Source organism: Herpailurus yagouaroundi, unplaced genomic scaffold, assembly GCF_014898765.1.
Source record: "Herpailurus yagouaroundi ecotype Mexico unplaced genomic scaffold, PumYag 221, whole genome shotgun sequence".
Taxonomy (NCBI): domain Eukaryota; kingdom Metazoa; phylum Chordata; class Mammalia; order Carnivora; family Felidae; genus Herpailurus; species Herpailurus yagouaroundi.
The window spans coordinates 10,511,418-10,534,346 of record NW_024412452.1 but is presented as its reverse complement, the minus strand read 5'-3'; the positions used below and the strand labels follow the sequence as shown (position 1 = coordinate 10,534,346).

Genomic DNA, 22,929 nt, shown 5'->3' with positions numbered 1-22,929 from the left:
ATCTTGAGACATGGTGGTTCATACCAGCAAGAACCTTTGGGACAGTGTTAAGATTAGACTCACTCATAGAGATAGTCGAATGTACATTTTTTTCATTCTTGCCTTCAATGTACAAGCCTTGGAATAGACCCTGGAAGATTTAAACATCTGTTTAGAACCTCCTGAAAGATTTGACTTAGGTGTTTTGAAAATTTTAAGAACCAGTGTTGCCTCAGGAAGGATACTGAGGTGCTTAATGTCCACACTAGCTAGTGTCCCCAAAGGGAACTAATGAGTTCCTTTCCAAATGAGTGACATACCTGTGCATACACACATTCCTTCCCTCTCTCTCTCTATATCATTATTATCGTTACGTGTGTTTATTAGAAAATAACTTTGAGGTGTTAAGAAAGTTCTGTGTCAAGCTTTCTTTTATACAGGGCTTCATTTCCTGGATCCTTGGATCCCTTCACTTTAATGTTCCATTGGTCCCATTGCCCATCCTCTTTTGTCTGATACTGTCAGCTTCCTTATAATCTATCCTTATATCTTGTTAGTCATTAAATATATAGTTATACAAGAGATGTTGTATACTTAATGTTACTCTCCTTTTCCTATTTTTCCACGTATAAAATTAGTATGTCATTAGAAAGTTGCTAGTTTGGGGTGCAATCATTTTTAGATATTTAGGTTCAGGCATTTGATTAGAGAAAATGAAGAAAGTTATTGAGATAAACTTTTCCTTTTATTTATAATTATTGAATTTATTTAAAATTGAAATATAGAGAACCATGAGGCTAATTTTATTTTCTTTAACATTCTAAAGTAGGCATTGTTTAATTTTCAGTCTAACAATAGTGGGATTGAAAATGGTAGCTAACACTGTGTGCTCAAATACTATGCTAAGAGATTTACCTATACCTCAATTTACTTAGTCCTTTGGTCAGTCCTGTCAGGTAGGATTGTTAATATCATCCCTATTTTACAATTGATACTTAGAGGAGCTTGCTCATGATTATTTAGCAAGTAGAGGAGCTAGTATTTGAAACTAATTGTATCTATGTATTTAACTACTATACCATAAACTGCCTTCCTGTTTATTCTTTAGTGAAAGCAAAGCCAAGATTTTTCATTGTTTTGGCAAGAGTAAAGGTTTTGCTAGGGGATTGGTCTAAGTCAATTTCAGTAAGAATAAGAAATGAGTATGATCAATTTTAAACTTACAGTTTCTAATTTTTTTGATAGACTACCTATGTAACTTAAATCAACTTTTATCTATCTATCTATCTACTTATTTATATAGAGAGAGCACACATGAGTGGGGGAGGGGCAGAGAGAGAGAGGGTGAGAGAGAATCCCAAGCAGGCTCTGTGCTGTCAGCATAGAGCCTGATGTGGGGCTGAATCCCATGAACCATGAGATCATGACCTGAGCCGAAATCAAGAGTTGGATGCTTAACTGACCCAGCCACCCAGGTGCCCCAACTTTTTATCCACATAATATATATTTAAAGAAATGTAGATATGTGTTCAGTTAATAGTGATGTGCTAAGATTAACTCTGACCATTATTCCAAATTTTATTTGCCCCCCAGCTGTAGCCTTAAGTATAGTTTTTCAGTTTAGGGAGGATGTTCCCTGTATTGTCTTTCACTCTTAGCTCCATTCTATGATCTGGGAGTTGCATGATGCCAATATTAGGGAAACAAGGAGCTCGATATGGTAGTAATCTTTCTGCATGGCTCAGCTTGCTTTCAGAGTGTTTGCCTGCTCCTTGGTTTCTTTCTTATTCTCATCTGTGTCTCAGAAGAGTCATTCATACTTGTTTGCCTTACTTTGATACTTAACCATCATTTCTCTAAAGGATTATTTGGGCATCTACTTATGTATGATGTACCTTGGGGCCATGAAAGGAGTGGAGATTTGGAGTCAAAACTTTGTTCAGTTATTTGTTAGCTTTGTGCCTTGGGCAGATGACTTTGGAGGATCATTCTACTTATCTACATAAAGAAATAGAAATAGTAATAACCTCATGCATTGTTACGTTGGATGGGGTAACATATATAGCAGCACTGCTTGGCTGTTTGTTCCCTTCACTTTACTGAAACTAGACTATTACACTCTCACCAGTGGTTTCCTCCTATCCGTCATTATTTTATTCTTTCTCGTTCCTAGTAGCAGCATATTACATTCTTTTAGCTTCTGTGAAAAAAAACTGTTTTAGTATTCCTTATTTTGGCCATGTAACTAAATATTATTTAAGATTTACTCTTTAGTTTTATTTTTGTTTTGTTGGTTTCCCCTCTTCCACCAAGGACCTGATTTCCTCTCAAGGTTTATTTTTAAAAAAAAAATTTTTTTTAACATTTATTTATTTTTGAGACAGAGAGAGACAGAGCATGAATGGGGGAGGGGCAGAGAGAGAAGGAGACACAGAATTGGAAGCAGGCTCCAGGCTCTGAGCCCAGAGCCTGACGCGGGGCTCGAACTCACAGACCGCGAGATCATGACCTGAGCCGAAGTCGGACGCTCAACCGACTGAGCCACCCAGGCGCCCCTCCTCTCAAGGTTTAAATGCTGTCCTCTGTGTGATGTTTATCACCTCTATTTTTAGACCCTAATATTTTTCCTGAGGTAGATCCATATGCGATCTTGCATGAAATTTTCTTGTGAACATTCTCATCACTTCAAACATAACTTGCCTATATCAAAAGAACTCAAACTTTTTTCTGAAATCAGATTGACTTGTAGATTTTCTTCGTTCTTATAGAGGAGTTAGCATTTCTTGGTTTCTTCATCATCTTCGATTCTTTCTTCATTATTGATTAAAAACTGGGAGATAAACCAATATAGATTTTTTTCTTTCTGATTCCTCCCATTTTCAATTAGTAATGGAGATCTCCTAATCTCTTAAATAAATATTTCTCATCTTTCTCATTCTACATTTTCTTTTGTATTACCTAGTCTAATATCTGTATGATTTGAAGCTTTGATATAATGAATTTTTAAAAAATTTATTTACTTAAGTTTAATTCCAGTATAGTTAACATACAGTGTTATATCAGGTATATAATATTCTGTACATTAGCAATTCTATACATTACTCAGTGCTCATTGTGATAAGTGTACTGTTATTCCCCTTCACCTATTTTACCCATCCCCCTAACCCCCTCCCCTCTGGTATACATCAGTTTGTTCCCTTTAGTTAAGAGTTTGTTTCTTGGTTTGTCTCTTTTTTTCTTTGTTCATTCGTTTTGTTTTGTAAATTCCACGTGAGTGAAATCATATGATATTGGTCTTTCTCTGACTTATTTCACTTAGCATTATACCTTTTAGAGCTATCCATGTTGTTGCAAATGGCCAGATTTCATTTTTTTTTATGACTGAGCAATATTAATGAAATTTTAGTGTAGTCAAGAGTGGAATAGAAATTTTTTCTTCCTATATTTGGAAGCTCTATATTTGGAGTAGAAAAACTGCTGTTCAGTACATATATGTGCCTGGGGACACACACACACACATGCACACACACAGTCTCTATCATATATGTGATATGTATGTTAATAAGGTGTACTTCAAAAAGTCTCCTTTAAGAGTGGGGTAATTGAAAACTAAGAACTTTGTGCTATGTTTAGAGCAGAGTTTCTCTTACTATTGTCTTTTTTTTTTTTAACTATATTCTTTGTTGTGGGGGGCTTTTCTGTATATTTTAGTATGCTGAGCAATATCCCTGGCTTCTGCTCACTAGATGCCAGTAGCACCCCCCCCCCCCACGCCCAAAGTTATGACAGTGAAAAATGTCTCCAGGCCTTGCCAGATGTTCCTTGGTTGGGGAGAGGTGGGTGGGGGCAAAATCTCCCACAACTGAGAACCACTGGTCTAGAGAAATGTAGACCAGGGCAGAAGAAGTAGAATATTTTTACACCCTGCCAACTTCCTAAGACTGTGTTCATCATTATACAATGAAAAAACCTTGATAAAAGAGGATAGAACAAAATTTATGCTTATGTACATCTTTAGACTCTCCTGAGAGGGCGTCAAAAAGAGGGAATAATATTTTTAGGAAAATAAAGCTAAAAGTGGTAGATTATTTTTATATGAGAGTGAATTTGATGGAAAATTGTGTATGTTTATATACTGACATCACCAATGATGGTTTCTAATTTCTAGTAAGGACTTGCTGGGATCTGATGAAACTTTGAGAACTTTTTCAGCATTTAACCTTTACTTCATTGTCAGTTTTGTTCACTGCTGCTTCTTCTACTTTATTTTTGCTTCATTATTACTTTTGTTTAAAGAACTTTGAGGACATATGTTTTTTGGTATTTGATTGTAGACATAGTTCTTTGATGTTTTAATTTTTTCTAAACATTTGTGGATTTCTGGAAAATATTCCTGTTTTCCTTCCTTTTCTCTTTCCTTTCACAATATATGTTTCCTTTAAAAAAAAATCTTTGAGCTTGTCAAGAGGAATATACCAAAGTTCAAATTCTTCAGTGATCATATTATGATATGGAACAAACTTCGAGGCTTCCTATCTGTAATAATATTCTATGCAGACAGCCTTCCAGACCCTCAGAATAATTTGTAGAGCCTTCATAGAATTGACCAAACAGGATATGACTTGTATATGAATTCGGGAGGGTGGAGAATATGAACTTAAGGAACTGGCATAACTGTTTAGTATTCATTTTCATGAAAATTAGGTTTGTTTTTTTATCAGATGAAGTCTAAAATTAATGTTATTGTCTTAAAATTTTATCTCTTTTTATAGGTAGATCATTCCAATACGGACATTAATCAGTCTTTTTCATCTGTATTGCCTCCATTTGTTCCTCATGAGCTAACCAGAGAGTTGGAGTATCACTATTCAGATCTCAGAATGTTGAGGGTATCTCCCGACACTGTGCAAAAGACTCTCAAACATTTAGCAGGTATGTAGAAGAGGAGATATTGGGTGTTCTTAAGGCTAGCTTGTTAAAAATATCATGCTATGGCTGATTTTTTAATTTTGAGCTCCTGCAATAATGTTAACTTTGAAATAGGTGTATTTAAATCCCCAGATCTTTTATTAGATGAACCATTTGATTTTTCATTGCATTCTTTATGGCAGTGTTTAGAACTGAATTACATGGAGGAGTCTGATATTAGAGTCAGTTTATTTCTGTATTCCTTTTTGTGACTTGAAGGGAAAAAAGAAACTAATTAAGCACAAGAGAAGAGTGGATCCAAATAAGTTTGTAGAGAGGAAACTGAGAAATCACTTTTGAGGTAGAAAGCAAGATTATTTGCTGAGGGAAGCAGGAAGTGGTAAAGAAGGGTTGGAGGTTTGAGGTGAGTGGCTTGGTGCAGGTTCAGAATTTACATTAAAGTGAATAGGGGTTGGAGCTGACCAAGGGCAAGCAAAAGAATTAGCAGATAGTTCTGAGAAGTCAGCTGAGGTGGGAGATGATTTTGTAAAGTTGTCAGCCTTAATAGAATCTCTGATCTTTGTCTGCTAAAGGACTGCAGAAGGTGAGTTATAGGATTGATCCCTGGTTGAGGGATTTATTGATTGGGTAGATGTGATAGATGGAAAGCAGTGGAAGGGAATCAGTAAGAGTTGATCACCTTGGTTTCAGCCTGCTTGGAGAGAGAGAGAAGAAAAACCACAAGAGTTATTGGAGAAAATAGAAGGTACAGTGATTTATTTATGAAGTTGAATAGATGAGGTGGATATATTTATGGAAAGAGCTAGAATAATAGGTAATTTTGGTCAGATTGAGGTGGTACATTTATTTATTTATTTATTTATTTATTTATTTATTTATTTAATCCAAGTTAGCATATAGTCCAACAATGATTTCAGGCGTAGATTCCTTAATGCCCTTTACCCATTTAGCCCACCCCCCCTCCCACAACCCATCCAGTAATCCTCTGTTTGTTCTCCATGTTTAAGAGTCTCTTATGTTTTGTCCCCCTTCCCTTATTATTATGTTATTTTTGCTTCCCTTCCCTTATGTTCATCTGTTTTGTCTCTTAAAGTCCTCATATTAGTGAAGTCATATGATATTTGTCTTTCTCTAATTTCGCTCAGCATAATACCCTCTAGTTCCATCCATGTATTTCCCTGATGATGGGTGATGTTGAGCATTTTTTCATGTGTCAGTTGAAGATGTCTGGATGTCTTCTTTGGAGAAGTGTCTATTCATGTCTTTTGCTCATTTCTTCAGTGGCTTATTTGCTTTTTGGGTGTTGAGTTTGATAAGTTCTTTATAGATTTTGGATAGTAACCATTTATCGGATATGTCATTTGCAAATATCTTCTCCCGTTCTGTCGGTTGCCTTTTAGTTTTGCTGATTGTTTCCTTCGCTGTGCAGAAGCTTTTTATTTTGATGAGGTCCCAGTAGTTCATTTTTGCTTTTGTTCCCCTTGCCTCCGGAGACATTCTACATTAGAGTAAGAATTTTGTTCCCCTTGCCTCCGGAGACATTCTACATTAGAGTATTGTAGAGTACACTCTACAATAGAGTAAGAAGTTGGATGCAGCCAAGATCAAAGAGGTTTTTGTCTGCTTTCTCCTCGAGGGTTTTGATGGCTTCCTGTCTGACATTGAGGTCTTTCATCCATTTTGAGTTTATTTTTGTGTATGGTGTAAGAAAGTGGTGCAGGTTCATTCTTCTGCATGTCACTGTCCAGTTTTCCCAGCACCACTTGCTGAAGAGACTGTCTTTATTCCATTGGATATTCTTTCCTGCTTTGTCAAAGATTAGTTGGCCATACGTTTGTGAGTCCATTTCTGGGTTTTCTATTCTGTTCCATTGATCTGAGTGTCTGTTTTTGTGCCATGAGGTGGTACATTTAAATGAGGATCAGTTTGAAGGCTGACTGGATCTGTTGCATGGCCCTGGGATTGGATAGTTGAAACTGAATAAAAATCACTAGGATAGAAAGTAGGTGATTTTGGCGCTAGCTTATTGAATTAGTTAGTTATGTTTAATTATTTTCTGGTTAATATGGGATTTGGTTATTAGGGAAAATCTGTGGACCTTGAAGTCTTCAAAAAATGAATGGGAGGGACTGGGAGTTGCAAGAAGAAAGTGATAGATGAAGGATGGTAGAGAAGTTGTGTGTAGCCTAAGCCTCAAAAAGAAGGTTTTCTTTTCTTTTTTTTTTATTTGAGAAATATGGAAAATAATAGTAAAGAAATCATTGTGACAAGTAGTTAAATGCCACTTCCATCTCTCTTTGTTTCCAGAGTCATGGTGTATGGAAGAGGGCTGAAATGGCAGTAGTATTAACAAGGGGAAAATAAAGTTTCTTTTTTTTTTTTTTTTCAAGATAGAAAGTTGGAGAGTGTTCTATGAAAAATTTGAGAAAGATTGTTTCAAAGAGCACAGAAGAAAAATTGGGAGGGGAGGAATAAATAGTGAGAGGAACCAAGATAAGAAAATAGAGCAGTAATAGAATGTGGGGACAGGAGACTGGCAATGTTGGCCTTTGTTTGGACCAGGGATTTTAGTGATGAGCATAGTTGAAATGACTGGCCTCAAATATCCTCTAATTTTATCAGCAATAATTGTGATGTCAGAACTATCTGAGTCCCAGATCATTTCTGTCCTGGTCTCAAACATGAGGACCACTATAGGATTTGAGAAGGGAATCATTTCTAAAAATGTCTTTTTGGGTTCTCTTTTACGGATTATAGCATGGTTTGGTAAAGCATTCTCAGGGTACCACCTCATTTTTGCCTTTATATCCTTTGAAATTGGCCTTAAGTTCTGTTAAGGACATTCTGTTCTGGGGTGGTTGTGTTTTTTTCTCCCCACTTTACATTTCAGTTTGGGAAGTTTCTATTGACGTACTGTTAAAAATCACTGATTCGTTCCATGGCATGTCCAGCCTACTGATGAGCCCATCAAAGGCATCCTTCATTTCTGTTATGCTGTTTTTGATGTCTGTCATTTCTTTTTTTTTTTTTTTTTTTTGTCATTTCTTTTTTTAAACAATTTTTAATAATTTTTTATGTTTACTTTTGAGAGAGAGAGGGAGACAGAATCTGAAGCAAGGTCTATCCTGTGAGAGCAAATCTTGATGCGGGGCTTGAACCCACAAACTGTGAGATCGTGACCTGAGCTGAAGTCAGATGCTCAACCTGCCGAGGCACTCAGGCATCCCTGTCATGTCTTTTTGATTCTTTATTAGGGTTTCCATCTCTCTGCTTATATCACTCATCTCTTCTTGAATTTTGTCCACTTTTTCTATTAGAGCTTTCAGCATATTAGTTATAGTTATTTAAAATTCCTGGTCTCATAATTCCAAAATCTCTGCCATATCTGAGTCAGATTCTGTTGCTTGCTTAGTCTCTTCAGACTGTTTTTTGTCTTATAACATGCCTTATAATTTTTTGTTAAACACTGTGCTTGAGGTATTAGGGAAAAGAACTAAGGTAAATAGGCCTTAGATGTGAGGCTTTAGTTTACTGACTAAAAGTTAGGCAGTATTACTGTTTGCGGTAACTGTTGTCAGACAGTAAAATTTCCTCTGGTGTCTTTGTTTTTTGTCTCCTGTGTTGTCTTTTGGTTTCCTTTGACACTCCTTAAATAGAGTCTGAGCCTTGCTTCCATTCTATCATTTGTAATGTCTTGTTATTATAGAGGAGCCTTACTGATCTAGCGGTAAGGCGTGGAGGGGAGAGGTTTCATTATAATAATCCTATGATTAGGTGTCAGTCTTTTAGTGAGCCTATATCCCTAGGCTATTACTTTTACAAGTGCTATTCTTAGCGTTTTTCATCTCCTTAGGTGAAACAGGAAGGCTTGGGGGTGGGGTGGGGCTAGAGTTGGGTGTTTCTCTTCTTCTAGGTTGGTTTAACTCAGGTAAAACCTAGGCAGTCAGGCTCTGATAATATAGTTTCCCTTGAGATCCCTCTATTATGGAAAACAGAGGGCTCCAGGCTTTTTCTAAAATGGTTACTTTACCATTCCCTGTGCCAAGAGTATGAGGGTATTTTTGTCCCATCTTCATCTTGGGAACCTTGTGAGGCCCCTGGAAGTAAAGCTCATGAAAATATAGAGTCCTCCCTGGGCTTTGGAGTTTTGTTTTTTCGGTTTTGTTTGTTTGTTTGTTTTTTGTGTTTAATTGTTTGCTCTTCTTTTTGAGAGAGAGAGTGGGGGGAAAGGGGCATAGAGAGGGGGAGACTGAGGCCGAAGTGGGCTCTGCACTGATTGCAGAGAGCCTGATGTGGTGCTTAAACTCATGAACCATGAGATCATGATCTGAGCTGAAGTTGAACCTTAACCTAACCACCCAGACACCCTCCCCAAGGAGTTTTTCTCTCTAAAGTGAGTTCATGCTTAGCCTCTAGCAGTTGGTTAATTGCAGTTTGATTTTTCCTGCCCATTTTTGGTTCCAGTGCCTTCTGCTCCCTTAATATTTCTCCCTCTCTGATTCTTTTTATTTGTCTCTCTGGTTTTCAGAACAGTTGTTTATCCTGTGAACTCAGTTCTCTGATGGATTTAAGAGTTTTGATTTTCATGTTGTTCAGCTCTTTTCTGGTGCAGATGTGAGTGACTTTTAAGCTCTTTATGTGTTGGACAAGAAAATTCTCTTTTTTAAAAACTATTAAAATATATAATAAGAGCAACTAAGCTAGAGCTTTGGAAGGAGAAATGATATATTTAGAATGGAAATTGAAACCATCTGTCATTAGCTTTTTTTAAAAACAGCTTTTTTGAGATGTAATTCATATGCAATACATTTCACCCATTTAAGGTATCCAGTTCACTATGTTGTGCAAACATCACTACAGTCTAATTTTATTTTTATTTATTTTTTAAAGTTTTTATTTAAATTCCAGTTTGTTAACATACAGTGTATTGTTAGTTTCAGGTGCACAATATAGTGATTCAACACTGCATATATCCTGTGCTCATCACAAGTGCCCTGCTTGATCCCTTTCATCTCCCTACCTCATCTCTGGTAACCATCCTCACTACACTCTAATTTTAAAATATTTTTATACTCTAGGTACCCTGTACCTGTTTGTACTTACTCCCCATTCCACACCTCCCTCAGCCTTAGGCAATCTAGGCAACCACTAATTTACTGTGTCCATAAATTTGTCTATTCTGGACATTTTCATATAAATTAAATCATACAGCATGTGATCTTTTGTGAGAAACTTCTTTTGAGTATGTTTTCAAGATGTATCCATTTAATAGTATGTATCGATATTCCTTTTTTATTAAGTAATTAATTACACAATTATATAGATAATGTCACATTTTGTTCACCCATTTATCAGTCGATGGGCATTTGGGTCTTTTTCCATTTTTGGCTGTTGTGAACAATACAGCTGTGAACATTCATGTACATGTTTTTGTGTATATGTATATTTTCCTTTCTCTTTGATATATATCTAGGAGTGGAATTACAGGTTTTATAGTAACAGTGTTTTAACATTTCAAAGAACTGCTGAACTGTTTTCCAAAATGTGCAACATATTACTTTGCCATTAGCATTATGAGGGTTCCAATTTCTCCACATCTTCAACAACACTTGTTATTTTCTGTCTTTTTGATTATAGCCATTCTGGTGGATATGAAGTGGTATCTTATTGTGATTTTGATTTACCTTTGCCTAGTTGTTAATGATATTGAGCATTTTTTTTCTTGTGTTTATTACCCATTTGTATATCTTTGGAGAAGTGTCTATTCAGATACTTACTTTTTAACTGGGTTATTTATTTTTTTTTAATATGAAGTTGTAAGAGTTCTTTATGTATTCTGGGTACAAGTCCTTTATCAGATATGTTATTTGCAAAAATTTCCTCCGACTCTGTGGGATGTCTGTTCACTTACTTGATGGTATTAGTCACAGCATGTAGTTTTGAATTTTGATGAAGTCCACTTTATTGGTTTTTTTTTTCCTTTTAAAAAATTAATACTTTTAGTAGTGGTAAAATACACATAATATAAAATTTGCCATCTTAACCACTTTTAAGAATATAGTGCAATGGTGTTAAATATTCACATTGTATAAATATTACTGTCATCCATCCACAAAACTTGTAAAACTGAAACTGTTAGTATTAAACAGCAGTTCCCCATTTCCCCCACTGTTAGTCAACTATCATTCTACTTTTTGTTTCTCAATTTGACTACTCTAGATACCTCATGTAAGTGGACTCATACAGTATTTGTCTTTTTGTGACTGGCTTATTTTACTTAGAATAATGTTTTGAAAGTTCATCCATATTGTAGTAGAGTCAGATTGTGTTGAATGTGTAGATCTGGTTTGGGAGTATTGCCATCATAATAATATTAAATTTTTTGGTCTGTGAACATAGGTGGTCTTTCCTTTATTTGGGACTATGCCATCTTATATTAAATACTTTGACCTATAAATATGGACATCTTTCTGGGATTTAGGTTTTCTTCATTTCTTTCAACAATATTTGTAGTTTCCAGGGTACAAGTCTTGTACTTCTTTGTTAAATTAACTCTGTATTTTAATCTTTTTGTTGTTATTGAAAAATTGTTTTCTTAATTTCACTTTGGGAATATTCCTTGCTAGTGTTGAATTTTCTATGTTAATTTTATAGCTGCAATCTTGCTGAACTATTTGTTTATTATCTTTAATTTTTTTGTGTGTGGATTTCTTTATATACAAGACCATGTCATCTGCAAATGTAGTCTTCTTTCTTTCCATGTGTGCCTTTTATATATTTCATTTCCCAATTGCTCTGAACCTTCAGTACAATGTTGCATTGAATTGGCAAGAACAGACATCCTTGTCTTGTCCTGGTCTTTGTGAAGAGGTATGAAGTCTTTTATCATTAAGTATGATGTTAGCTGTGGGATTTCTGTAGATGCTCTTTATCAGGTTGAGGAAGTTCCCTTTTATTTGAAGTTTTTAGAGCATATTTACCATGTTAAAGGTGTTAGATTTTGTCAAATGTTTTTTCTGCTTTTATGATGATCATATGATTTTTGCCCTATATTCTAATAATAAGGTGCATCGGTAATTAATTTTCATATGTTGAACCAACCTTGCATTCTTGGCTATATGTGCCATTTGGTTATGGCATACAATCCTTTTTACATATTTTTGGATTTGTTTTGTTAGTAATTTTTTTGAGGACTTTTGTGTTTATATTCATAGAGGTATTGGCGTATAGATTTTTTTGTGATTTTTGTTGTTAATTGGGTTTTGATACAAGGGTAATACTACTGTCACAAGTTGAGATGAGAAGCATTGTCTCCTCTAGTTTTTGGAAGAGTTTGTAAAGGGTTGGTAATTAGTTTTTATTAGGTGAAACTCAACTGTAAAGCTGCCTGGCCTAGTCACTCCTTTTTATTTTGTTAAATTGGTAGTAATATCCCTGATTTTGATATTTTGATATTCCTGATTTTGATAATTTGAGTTTTCTTTTTCTTTCTCTTTTTTTGGTGAGTCTAGCTAAATTTTGTCAATTATGTTCATCTTTTCAAGGAAATAAACTTTTGTTCCTCTACTTTTTCTGATCTCTTTTTCTCTATTTTTAAATCTCTGCTTCAGGGGCGCCTGGGTGGCTCAGTTGGTTAAGTGACCGACTTCAGCTCAGGTCATGATCACACAGCTCGTGGGTTTGAGCCTGCGTTGGTCCCTGTGCTGACAGCTCAGAGTCTGGAGCCTGCTTCGGGTGCCCCCCCCCCCCCCCTCTTCCCCCCCCCCCCCCCCCCCCGCCTCAAAAATAAATTAAAAAAAAATTAAATCTCTGTTTCATTTATTTCCTTTTTGCCTTTATTTTTTCCTTCCTTTCACACTTCAGTTTTAGTTTGGGCTCTTTACTGTTTCTTAAGATAAAAGAATAGGTTATTGATTTGAGATCTTTCTTTTTTTTAATTTTATTTTTTATTTTTTAAAATTTACATCCAAATTAGTTAGCATATAGTGCAACAATGATTTCAGGAGTAGATTCCTTGATGCCCCTTACCCATTTATCCCATCCCCCCTCCCACAACCCCTCCAGTAACCCTCAGTTTGTTCTCCATATTTATGAGTCTCTTCTCTTTTGTCCTCCTCCCTGTTTTTATATTATTTTTGTTTCCCTTCCCTTATGTTCATCTGTTTTGTCTCTTAAAGTCCTCAGTGAGTAAAGTCATATGATATTTGTCTTTCTCTAATTTCGCTCAGCATAATACCCTCTAGTTGCATCCATGTAGCTGCAAATGGCAAGATTTCATTCTTTTTGATTGCCGAGTAATACTCCATTGTATATATGTGTGTGTGTGTGTGTGTGTGTGTGTGTGTGTGTGTGTGTGTGTGTATACACACCACATTTTCTTTATCCATTCATCCATCGATGGACATTTGGGCTCTTTCCATACTTTGGCTATTGTTGATAGTGCTGCTATAAACATGGGGGTGCATGTGTCCCTTTGAAACAGCACACCTGTATTTTGTGGAAAAATGCCTAGTAGTGCAATTGCTGGGTCGTAGGGTAGTTCTATTTTTAGTGTTTTGAGGAACCTCCATACTATTTTCCAGAGTGGCTGCACCGGCTTGCATTCCCACCAGCAGTGCAAAAGAGATCCTCTTTCTCCACATCCTCACCAACATCTGTTGTTGCCTGAGTTGTTAATGTTAGCCATTCTGATGGGTGTGAGGTGGTATCTCATTGTGGTTTTGATTTGTATTTCCCTGGTGATGAGTGATGTTAAGCATTTTTTCATGTGTCAGTTGAAGACGTTTGGATGTCTTCTTTGGAGAAGTGTCTATTCATGTCTTTTGCTCATTTCTTCAGTGGATTATTTGTTTTTTGGGTGTTGAGTTTGTAAGTTCTTTGGATACTAACCCTTTATCGGATATGTCATTTGCAAATATCTTCTCCCCTTCTGTCGGTTGCCTTTTAGTTTTGCTGATTGTTTCCTTCGCTGTGCAGAAGCTTTTTATTTTGATGAGGTCCCAGTAGTTCATTTTTGCTTTTGTTCCCCTTGCCTCTGGAGACGTATTGAGTAAGAAGTTGGATGCAGCCAAGATCAAAGAGGTTTTTGCCTGCTTTCTCCTCGAGGGTTTTGATGGCTTCCTGTCTGACATTGAGGTCTTTCATCCATTTTGAGTTTATTTTTGTGTATGGTGTAAGAAAGTGGTGCAGGTTCATTTTTCTGCATCTCACTGTCCAGTTTTCCCAGCACCACTTGCTGAAGAGACTGTCTTTATTCCATTGGATATTCTTTCCTGCTTTGTCAAAGATTAGTTGGCCATATGTTTGTGAGTCCATTTCTGGGTTCTCTGTTCTGTTCCATTGATCTGAGTGTCTGTTCTTGTGCCAATACCATACTGTCTTGATGATTACAGCTTTGTAGGATGGCTTGAAGTCCGGGATTGTGATGCCACCTGCTTTGGTTTTCTTTCTCAAGATTGCTTTGGCTATTCGGGGTCTTTTCTGGTTCCATACAAATTTTAGGATTATTTCTTCTAGCGCTGTGAAGAATGCTGGTGTTACTTTGATAGGGATTGCATTGAATATGTAGATTGCTTTGGGTGGTATTGACATTTTAACAATATTCTTCCTATCCAGGAGCATGGTTGAGATCTTTCTTTTTGATATAGGTGTTCACACTGATAAATTTCTAAGCACAACTTTAGCACTCTACTCATAGTTTTGGTTTGTTGTGTTTTTGTTTTATCTAAAATATGTTTAATTTCTATTGCAATTTGTTTTCATTGACCCCTTGGTTATTTGGGAATATCTCATTTCATTTACATATATTTGTAAATTTCCTTTTGTTATTAATGTCTCATTTGATTCTATTTATGTTGGAGAACACATGTTTTACATGATTTCAGTTCATTTAAATTTTATTGAGGCTTGTTTTTATGTTTTGGTGTATAGGTTATTCTGTAGAATGTATGGTTACTCTTGAGAAGGATGTGCATTCTTCTATTGTTAGGTGGTATGTTCTATACATGTCTCTTAGTTCCAGGAGTTTATAGTGTTCAAGTCTTCTGTATCCTTGTTGATCTTCTACCTAGTTGTTTTCTCCATTTTCAAAAGTAGGATATTGAAGTCTCTATTATTGTTTGTCTGTTTTATCATTTTTTTCTGTCATATTTGCTTTATATATTTGAGACTATGATATTAAGTGCATTTATGTTTATAATTGTTATACATTCCTTATGAATTGACCTTTTGTTGTTATAAATGGTCTTTCTTTAATTTTTGTAACATTTTTTGTTTTAAGGTCTATTTTGTCTTAGGTCAGTATAGGCATTTCAGTTCTTACACTTGCTGCTTGTACAGTAGATGTTTTTCATCTCTTCAGTACATTTGGATTTTTGGGTCTAAAGTCTATCTCTTGTAAACAGCTTGTAGTTGGATCGTGTGTGTGTGTGTGTGTGTGTGTGTGTGTTTAAATCTAGATCTGACAATCTTTGCCTTTTGATGTGGTTGTTTAATCAATTTACATTCAGTGTCATAGATTAAGATTAGATGTGCATTTGTTGGGTTTACTTTTTGTTTTCCATGTTTCATGTCTTTTTGTTGTTCTTTTCCACCTTTACTGCTTTTTATTACATTTAGTGAATATTTTCTAGTGTGACGTAAATTTCTTTAATGATTTTCTAGCTAATTTTTAAATTTATGTTCTAGTGGTTGCTCTAGGGCTTATAAAATTTATCTTAGAATATATACCTGATTTCTACTAACTTAATTGTAGTGTGATACAGAGACATTACTCTTGTATAGCTCTGTTCCCTCTTTTCCCTCTGCTATAATTGCTATACATATTACACCTATATGTGTTACAAACACAAGAATACATTGTTATATTGTTATACCTATTTATATAATTTTATGTATTTTTAACAAGCTTAGAGAAGGGGAGCAAGTATTTATAGAGCTTATTAATTAATTTTCTAATTTACCATTTTTTTTTTAAATTTTTTTTTCAACGTTTATTTATTTTTGGGACAGAGAGAGACAGAGCATGAACGGGGGAGGGGCAGAGAGAGAGGGAGACACAGAGTCGGAAACAGGCTCCAGGCTCCAAGCCATCAGCCCAGAGCCCGACGCAGGGCTTGAACTCCTGGACCGCGAGATCGTGACCTGGCTGAAGTCGGACGCTTAACCGACTGCGCCACCCAGGCGCCCCTAATTTACCATTTTTTATTCTCTTTATTTGTTCCTGTGGATTTGTTATCATCTAAACAAAGGAAAGTGTCCTTTCCTTACTCCACTCCAGCTTTGCTCCCACCTGCCTCCTTTTGATGTTGTCAGATATGTTACATTTCAATATATTACAGCCCCAATGCTAGAGTTACATGCATAGTGCTTTGTGTAAAATTGCTTTTAAAATCAGCTAAGAAAAGAAGGGAAAAGAAATACGCAAATATGTTTTCTTTTTGAAATGACCTATATAATTATCTTTACTAGCATTGTTTTTGTTTTGTAAATTTAATTTACTGTCTGGTGTCAGTAACTGTTCAGGTTTCAGCCTGAAGAATTCCTTTAGTATTTCTTGTATGATGGTTTCTATTGACAGATTCTCTCAGTTTTTGTGTAACTGAAATTTTTTAATAAATTTAAATCCAAGTTAGTTAACATATAGTGTAGTATTTGTTTTAGGAATAGAATTTAGTGGTTCATCATTTAAATGCAACAACCCAATGCTCATCCCAGCAAGTACCTTCCTTAATGCCCATCACCCATTTAGCCCATCTCCCCACCCAACACCCCACCAGCAACCCTTTGTTTTCTGTATTTAAGAGTCTCTTCTGGTTTGTCTCCCTCTCTGTTTTTATCTTACTTTATTTTTCCTTCCCTTCCCCTATGTTCATCTGTTTTGTTTCTTAAATTCCACATATGAGTGGAATATATTTGTCTTTCTCTGACTTATTTAGCTTCGCATAATACACTCCAGTTCCGTCCATATTGTTGCAGATGGTTGGATTTCATTCTTTTTGATCACTGCGTAATATTCCATTGTGTATATATACCACATCTTTTTTATCCATTCATCAGTTGATGGACATTTGGGCTCTTACTGTACTTTGGCTGTTGCCAATAGTGCTGCTATAAACATTGGGGTGCATGTGCCCCAATGTTTGAATCAGCATTTCAATGAATTCAATGTTTGAATTCAGCCCCTTTGAATCAGCATTTTTGTATCCTTTGGATAAATCTAGTAGTGTAATTTCTGGTTGTATGGTAGTTCTATTTTAATTTTTTGAGAAACCTCCATACTGTTTTCCAGAGTGGTTGCACCAGTTTACATTACCACCAGCATTGCAAAAGGGTTCCTCTTTTCCGCATCCTCGTGAACATCTGTTGTTGCCTGAGTTGTTACTTTTAGCCATTTTGAGGTGTGAGGTGGTTTCTCATTGTGTTTTGATTTGTATTTGCCTGATGATGGGTGATGTTGAGCATTTTTTCATGTGTCTATTAGCCATCTGGATGTTTTCTTTGGAAAAGTGTGTGTTCATGCCTTTTGCCCAGTTCTTCACTGGATTATTTGCTTTTTTGGGTGTTGAGTTTAAGTTCTTTATACATTTTGTGCAGTGTTTTATTTCATCCTTTTGAAATGTAGTTTCCTGGGTTTAGAATCCTTGGTTGACAGTCTTTTTGTTTTTAGTACTCTGAATATGCCTTCAGTGTTCCGGCCTTTGTTGTTTCTGATGAGAAGTCAACTCTTGATTTTATTAGCATTCCCCTGTATGTGATTTGTTTTCTCTTGCTACTTTCAAGATATTCAGTCTTTCAACATTTTGATTATGTATTGGTGTGGATCTCTATGTTTATTGTACATTGAGTTGATTGAGCTTCTCAGATGTGTAGATCTTTTCGCTTCTTTCATCAATGTCTTGTAGTTTGTAATTCATAGATCTTTCACCTCCCTGGTTAAATTTATTTCTAAGTAAAATTTTTTAAATGTAATTATAAATGGAACTGCGTTCTTAATTTCTCTAATAGTTCTTTGTTAATGTATAAAAACATAACCAATTTTGTATGTTAATTTTGTAACCTGCAACTTTACTGAATATATTAGTTTTAACAGTTTATTGATGAAGTCTTTAGGAGTTTCCATATGTAATAGCATGCCATCTACAAATAGAGACAGTTTTACTTCTTCCTTTCCTATTTGGATGCCTGTTTTTCTCTAACGTTTTATTGCCTAATTGCTCTGGCTAGGGTTTCCAATACTATGTTGAATAAAAGTGGTGAGAGTGGGAACCCTTATCTTGTCTTGATCTTAGAGGAAAAGCTTTCAGCTTTTCACTGTTGAGTATGCTGTTAGCTGTGGGCTTATTGTATGTGGCCTTTATAATGTTGAGGTATATTCTGTCTACACCTTCCTTATTGAGAATTTTTATCATGAATGGGTGTTGAATTTTGTCAGTTGCTTTTTATATCTATTGAGCTGGTTACATGATTTTTATCCTTCATTTTGTTAATATTGGTGTAGCATGTTGATTGATTTGCAGATGTTGAGCCATCCTTGCATTCCTGGAATAAATTCTACTTGATCTTGCCTATGATTCTTTTAATGTATTATTGAATATTGTCAGCTACTATTTTGTTGAGGATTTTTGCATCTATGTTCATTAGGGATATTGGCTTGTAATTTTACTTTTTTGTAATTTCCTTATCTGGTTTTGGCATCAGAGTAATGCTGGCTTTCTAGAAGATGTTTGGAAAGGTTCCTTTTTATGTTTTGGAAGAGTTAGAGAAAGATTGGTATTGATTGTGTGAATGTTCAGTAGAATTCACCAGTGAAGCCATCTGGTTCTGGCCTGTTTTTTTGGTGTGACACTTTTGCAGTCAAATGCTCTACACCTGAGCTATACCCCCAGTTTGGACACTTTGGATTACTGATTCAATCTCTTACTAGTAATTAGTCTGTTCAGATTTCCTCCTTTGTCATGATTCAGTCTTGGTAGGTTATATGTTTCTTCTTGGTTGTCAGATTTGTTGGTGTAAAAGTGTAGAAAGTCATTTATGATTTTTTGCATTTCTGTGGTATAAGTTGTAATATTTCATTTTTCATTTTTTATTTTATTTATTTGTGTCCTCTCTGGTTTGTGGAGTGATGGTGGTGTCAGTTTGTTTGTCAATTTGTTAATCTTTTAAAATAACCAGATCTTAGTTTCATTGATTTTTGGGCTTTGTTCTTTTTCTGGTTCCTTAAGATGTAAAGTTAAGTTGTTTATTTGATGAGGTTTTCTTGTTTCTTGCTGTAGGCATTTATCACTATAACTATTTACTATTAACTTAAATTTTTTTTTAAGTGTTTTATTTATTCTTGAGAGATAGAGAGCATGAGCGGGGGAGAAGCAGAGCAAGAGAGGGACTGAGAATCTGAAGCAGGCTCTAAGCTGTCAGCACAGAGCCCCAGGTGGGGCTCAAACTCACAAGTCATGAGATCATGACCTGAGCTGAAGTTAGATGCTCAAGCAACTGAGCCACCCAGGCGTCCCTTAACTTCCCTCTTAGAATGCTGCAACTGCATCCCATAAGTTTTGGTGTATTGTATTTCCATTTTCATTTGTTTCAATGTTTTTCGTTTCCGTTTTGATTTCTTCTGTGAGCCATTGGTTGTTCACTTCATTAATCTGTTTGCTCTGTTAATTTCTGAGTCTTTTTTCACAAAACTTTCCCGTAATTCATATTCCTTTTCAAGTTACTATACATATTACATCTTCCCTTCTCTTTTAGTTTTCTTGAAGAGTTAATACTTGATACTGTACTTTCGTACCTTATAATTTACTTCTCAACCCATTTAATTTTCTATTTAGCTTCTTTTTTGAAGCTTACCATTGGGTTTAGAACAGCAGTCAGCTTAGTGAAAAGAATTCAGAATTTGGAGTTAGAATTAAAAGGTTAAAGTGCCTGTTTTTGTTACTTACTCACTGTAGAACTCTGAAGATGTTATTTATCTACCACTCAAAATGTCTGAGGACTGAAAATATTGGACATCACTGGGGAGCTTGTTACAAATGTAAAACTTCAGATCCCACCCTATACCTATTGATCAGATTCTGCAAATTTACAAGATCTCCATATTGAGAAGCAGTCTTATATCTTCATCTTTGAAACTTAATTTCTTTATATGTAAAGTGCAGATGGTCCCCCACTTAGGATGCTTTGACGTAGGATTTTTCATCTTTATGATATGCATTCAGTAGAAAACATACTCCAAATAATGAATTTTGATCTTTTCTTAGGCTAGCCATATGTGATATGATATTCTTTTGTAATGTTGGGCAGTAGCAGTGAGCCACAGCTCCCAGTCAGCTATGTGATATAAGGGTAAAAAACTGATAATGCTTACAACCATTTTGGACCCATAAAACCATTCAGTTTTTCACTTTTAGTACAGTATTCAGCAAATTACACACCTATTATAAAATAGGTTTTGTGTTAGGTAATTTTGCCCAATTTTATGCCAATGTAAATGTTCTGAGCATGTTTAACTTAGGCTAGGCTAAGCTGTGATGTTTGGTAGATTAGATTATTGTATGTATTTTTGACTTGTTTTCAATATCTGATGGGCTTATTGGGATGTAATCCCATTGTAAGGTGAAGAAGATCTGTGTAGATAATACTTGTTGTATATATCAACCATCTTGCCATCATCCAACATACCCTATGTTTTACCATTTATTGTTTGTTTCCTACTGTTAGAATGTAAGTTTTGTGAAGCAGAATTGGAGTGTAAGCTTTGTCTATTTGTTTATTGCCCTATTTCCTATATCTAGAACAGTGATAGGCACAAAGTAAACATTAATTTTTTTGAATGAACAAATAAATACATTTGTTGTCAAATCTTGTTATTTCTATTGCAGTCATTTACTTTCTACTGCAGTTTAGAATTAGAATTACTGTACAAATGTAGAAATTATTGTTGTTGCAGAGAGTTCTGTTAGATAGTGCCACTTACACTTTTACATTCCCTTTCCAACCATCTTGCATCTGTATTTCTGCAGTACAGTTCTGATCCAATCTATCAACAGTTCCCCATGTTATCTAGAATTAAGTTCAAAATCCTTAGTGTAATTTTTAGATACTTTATAGTTTCATATAGTTAAAAAATATTTATCTTTTTCAGGGTACATTTATTGGAAGAATCATTTAAACCCACTGCATGTATAGCATCCATCTGGGCCCTCCTAGGACTTGAGGGAAAGGGGAACCCATGAAAATAGGTTGATGATCCTTTGCTATGCCATGGAATAAAGTATTTTGTCTCTGACTGAGGAGTATCATGTCTTTTGCTGACATATATGACTAAATAACAGGCTAATTTACTAGCTTATAACTTAGGGTGAGATTAAGGCCTAGACTGGATAGCATTTTCCTATCACATTAAAAATTCTTGAAAAATCCAAATTTTAAGATCCACATAATATCGTATAAAATGGATATGCTGCTATTTTTCTTAATGTTTATTTATTTTTGAGAGAGAGAGAGAGAGACACAGAGTGTGAGTGGGGGAGGGGTGTGGGGGGGGTGGGAGACACAGAATCTGAAGCAGTCTCCAGGCTCTGAGTTGTTAGCACAGAGCCCGACATGGGGCTTGAACTCCCGAATGATGAGATCATTACCTGAGCCAAAGTCGGACACTTAACCAACTGAACCACCCAGGCAGCCCGATACGCTGCTGTTTTTAAATGGTACTCTATTGTTGAATATTTAAATCATTTCCACATTAGTCTCCTGTTGTAAATGGCTTTGTAATTAGTACCTTTATAAATATATGTCTCTTTGATGAGTGTTTCTTTAGGATTTGGATTCCTTACTAGAAGTGCAAAGGTCATAGGAAGGAAAGCTTACTTTATTTCTTTTATGCGTAAAAGAAGTGTTTCTTAATTAAAAAAAATAATAGTATTAACAAATCTTTTTTAGGAGATACTTCTAAAGGAGGCACAGCTGAAATTACTCAGTCCACCTTGAAACCAGGCATCAGAGATTCAGATATTGGATCTCATTTTTCCTTGTTCCCTGAGGACTTTCCTCAGTTGGCTTTAAGGTTTCCTCAAGAGACTACTATTGGTCCACATACTGATATACTCAGCCAACAAGCATTGGATAGTCATACAACTGAAAAGACTCTAAAAGTTTCAACTGTTCATGAACTAGCTGACCAGAAGACTGGAATATCAACAGTGCCCTCTAGTTCCTACTCACAAAGAGGGAAGCCTGGTATTTTCTGCTTACAGTACTTGCCAGATCGTCATCTAACTGAAGAGGCTGCAAAAGTTTTGGCTGTTCCGGGACCTGCTGACCAGAAGACTGGCATACCGACAGTCTTTCCAAGTTCCTACCCACTTGGAGAGAAGCACAGTATTTTCTACTCGCAGGCCTTGCCAGACAGTTATGTAACTGAAGAGGCTCTGAAAGTTTCAGCTGTTCCTGTATCTGCTGACCAGAGGACTGAGAAAATAACAGTACCTTCTACTTCCTATTTACAAAGAGAAAAGCATGTTAATTTTTCCCAGCAACAGTCGTCAGATAGTCATCTAACTGAACAGGCCTTGAAAGTTTCAGTTGTGTCTGGACCAGCTGGTGAAAACACTGGGATACCTCTATTACCTTCAATTTCCTCCTCACTTGGAGAGAAGCCCAGTGTCTTTTACCAGCAGGCCTTGCCAGATAGTCATTTAATTGAACAGGCTCAGAAAGTTTCAGCTGTTCCTGAACCAGTTGATCAGAAGACTAGGATACCTGCAGCATCCTCTACTTACTACTCATATGGAGAAAGGCCCCAAATTTTCTATCAACAGATATTGCCAGAAAGTCATCTACCTGAACAGGCTCTGAAATTTTCAGCTGCTCCTGGATCTAATGAGCAGAAGACTGGGATACCAACGGTAACCTCTACTCCTTATTCACATAGAGAGAAGCTCAATCTTTTCTGCCAACAGGAGTTGCCAGATAGTTCTCTAACTGAACAGGCTCAGAAAGTGTCACCTGTTCCTGGACCTGCTG

The 22,929-nt window shown here is 35.9% G+C and overlaps 1 protein-coding gene across 4 annotated transcripts in view; it reads left to right on the top strand.

Moving 5' to 3' along the window:
- Nucleotides 1–22,929, top strand: part of ALMS1 (ALMS1 centrosome and basal body associated protein) — a 223,218-nt gene that overhangs the window by 39,630 nt on the left and 160,659 nt on the right. For all 4 annotated transcript variants that reach the window (XM_040458522.1, XM_040458521.1, XM_040458524.1 and 1 more), the window contains 2 exons: nt 4,752–4,911; nt 21,847–22,896. In XM_040458522.1, coding sequence (XP_040314456.1) covers nt 4,752–4,911; nt 21,847–22,896 — 1,210 coding nt within the window. The remainder of the gene's footprint in view (nt 1–4,751; nt 4,912–21,846; nt 22,897–22,929) is intronic.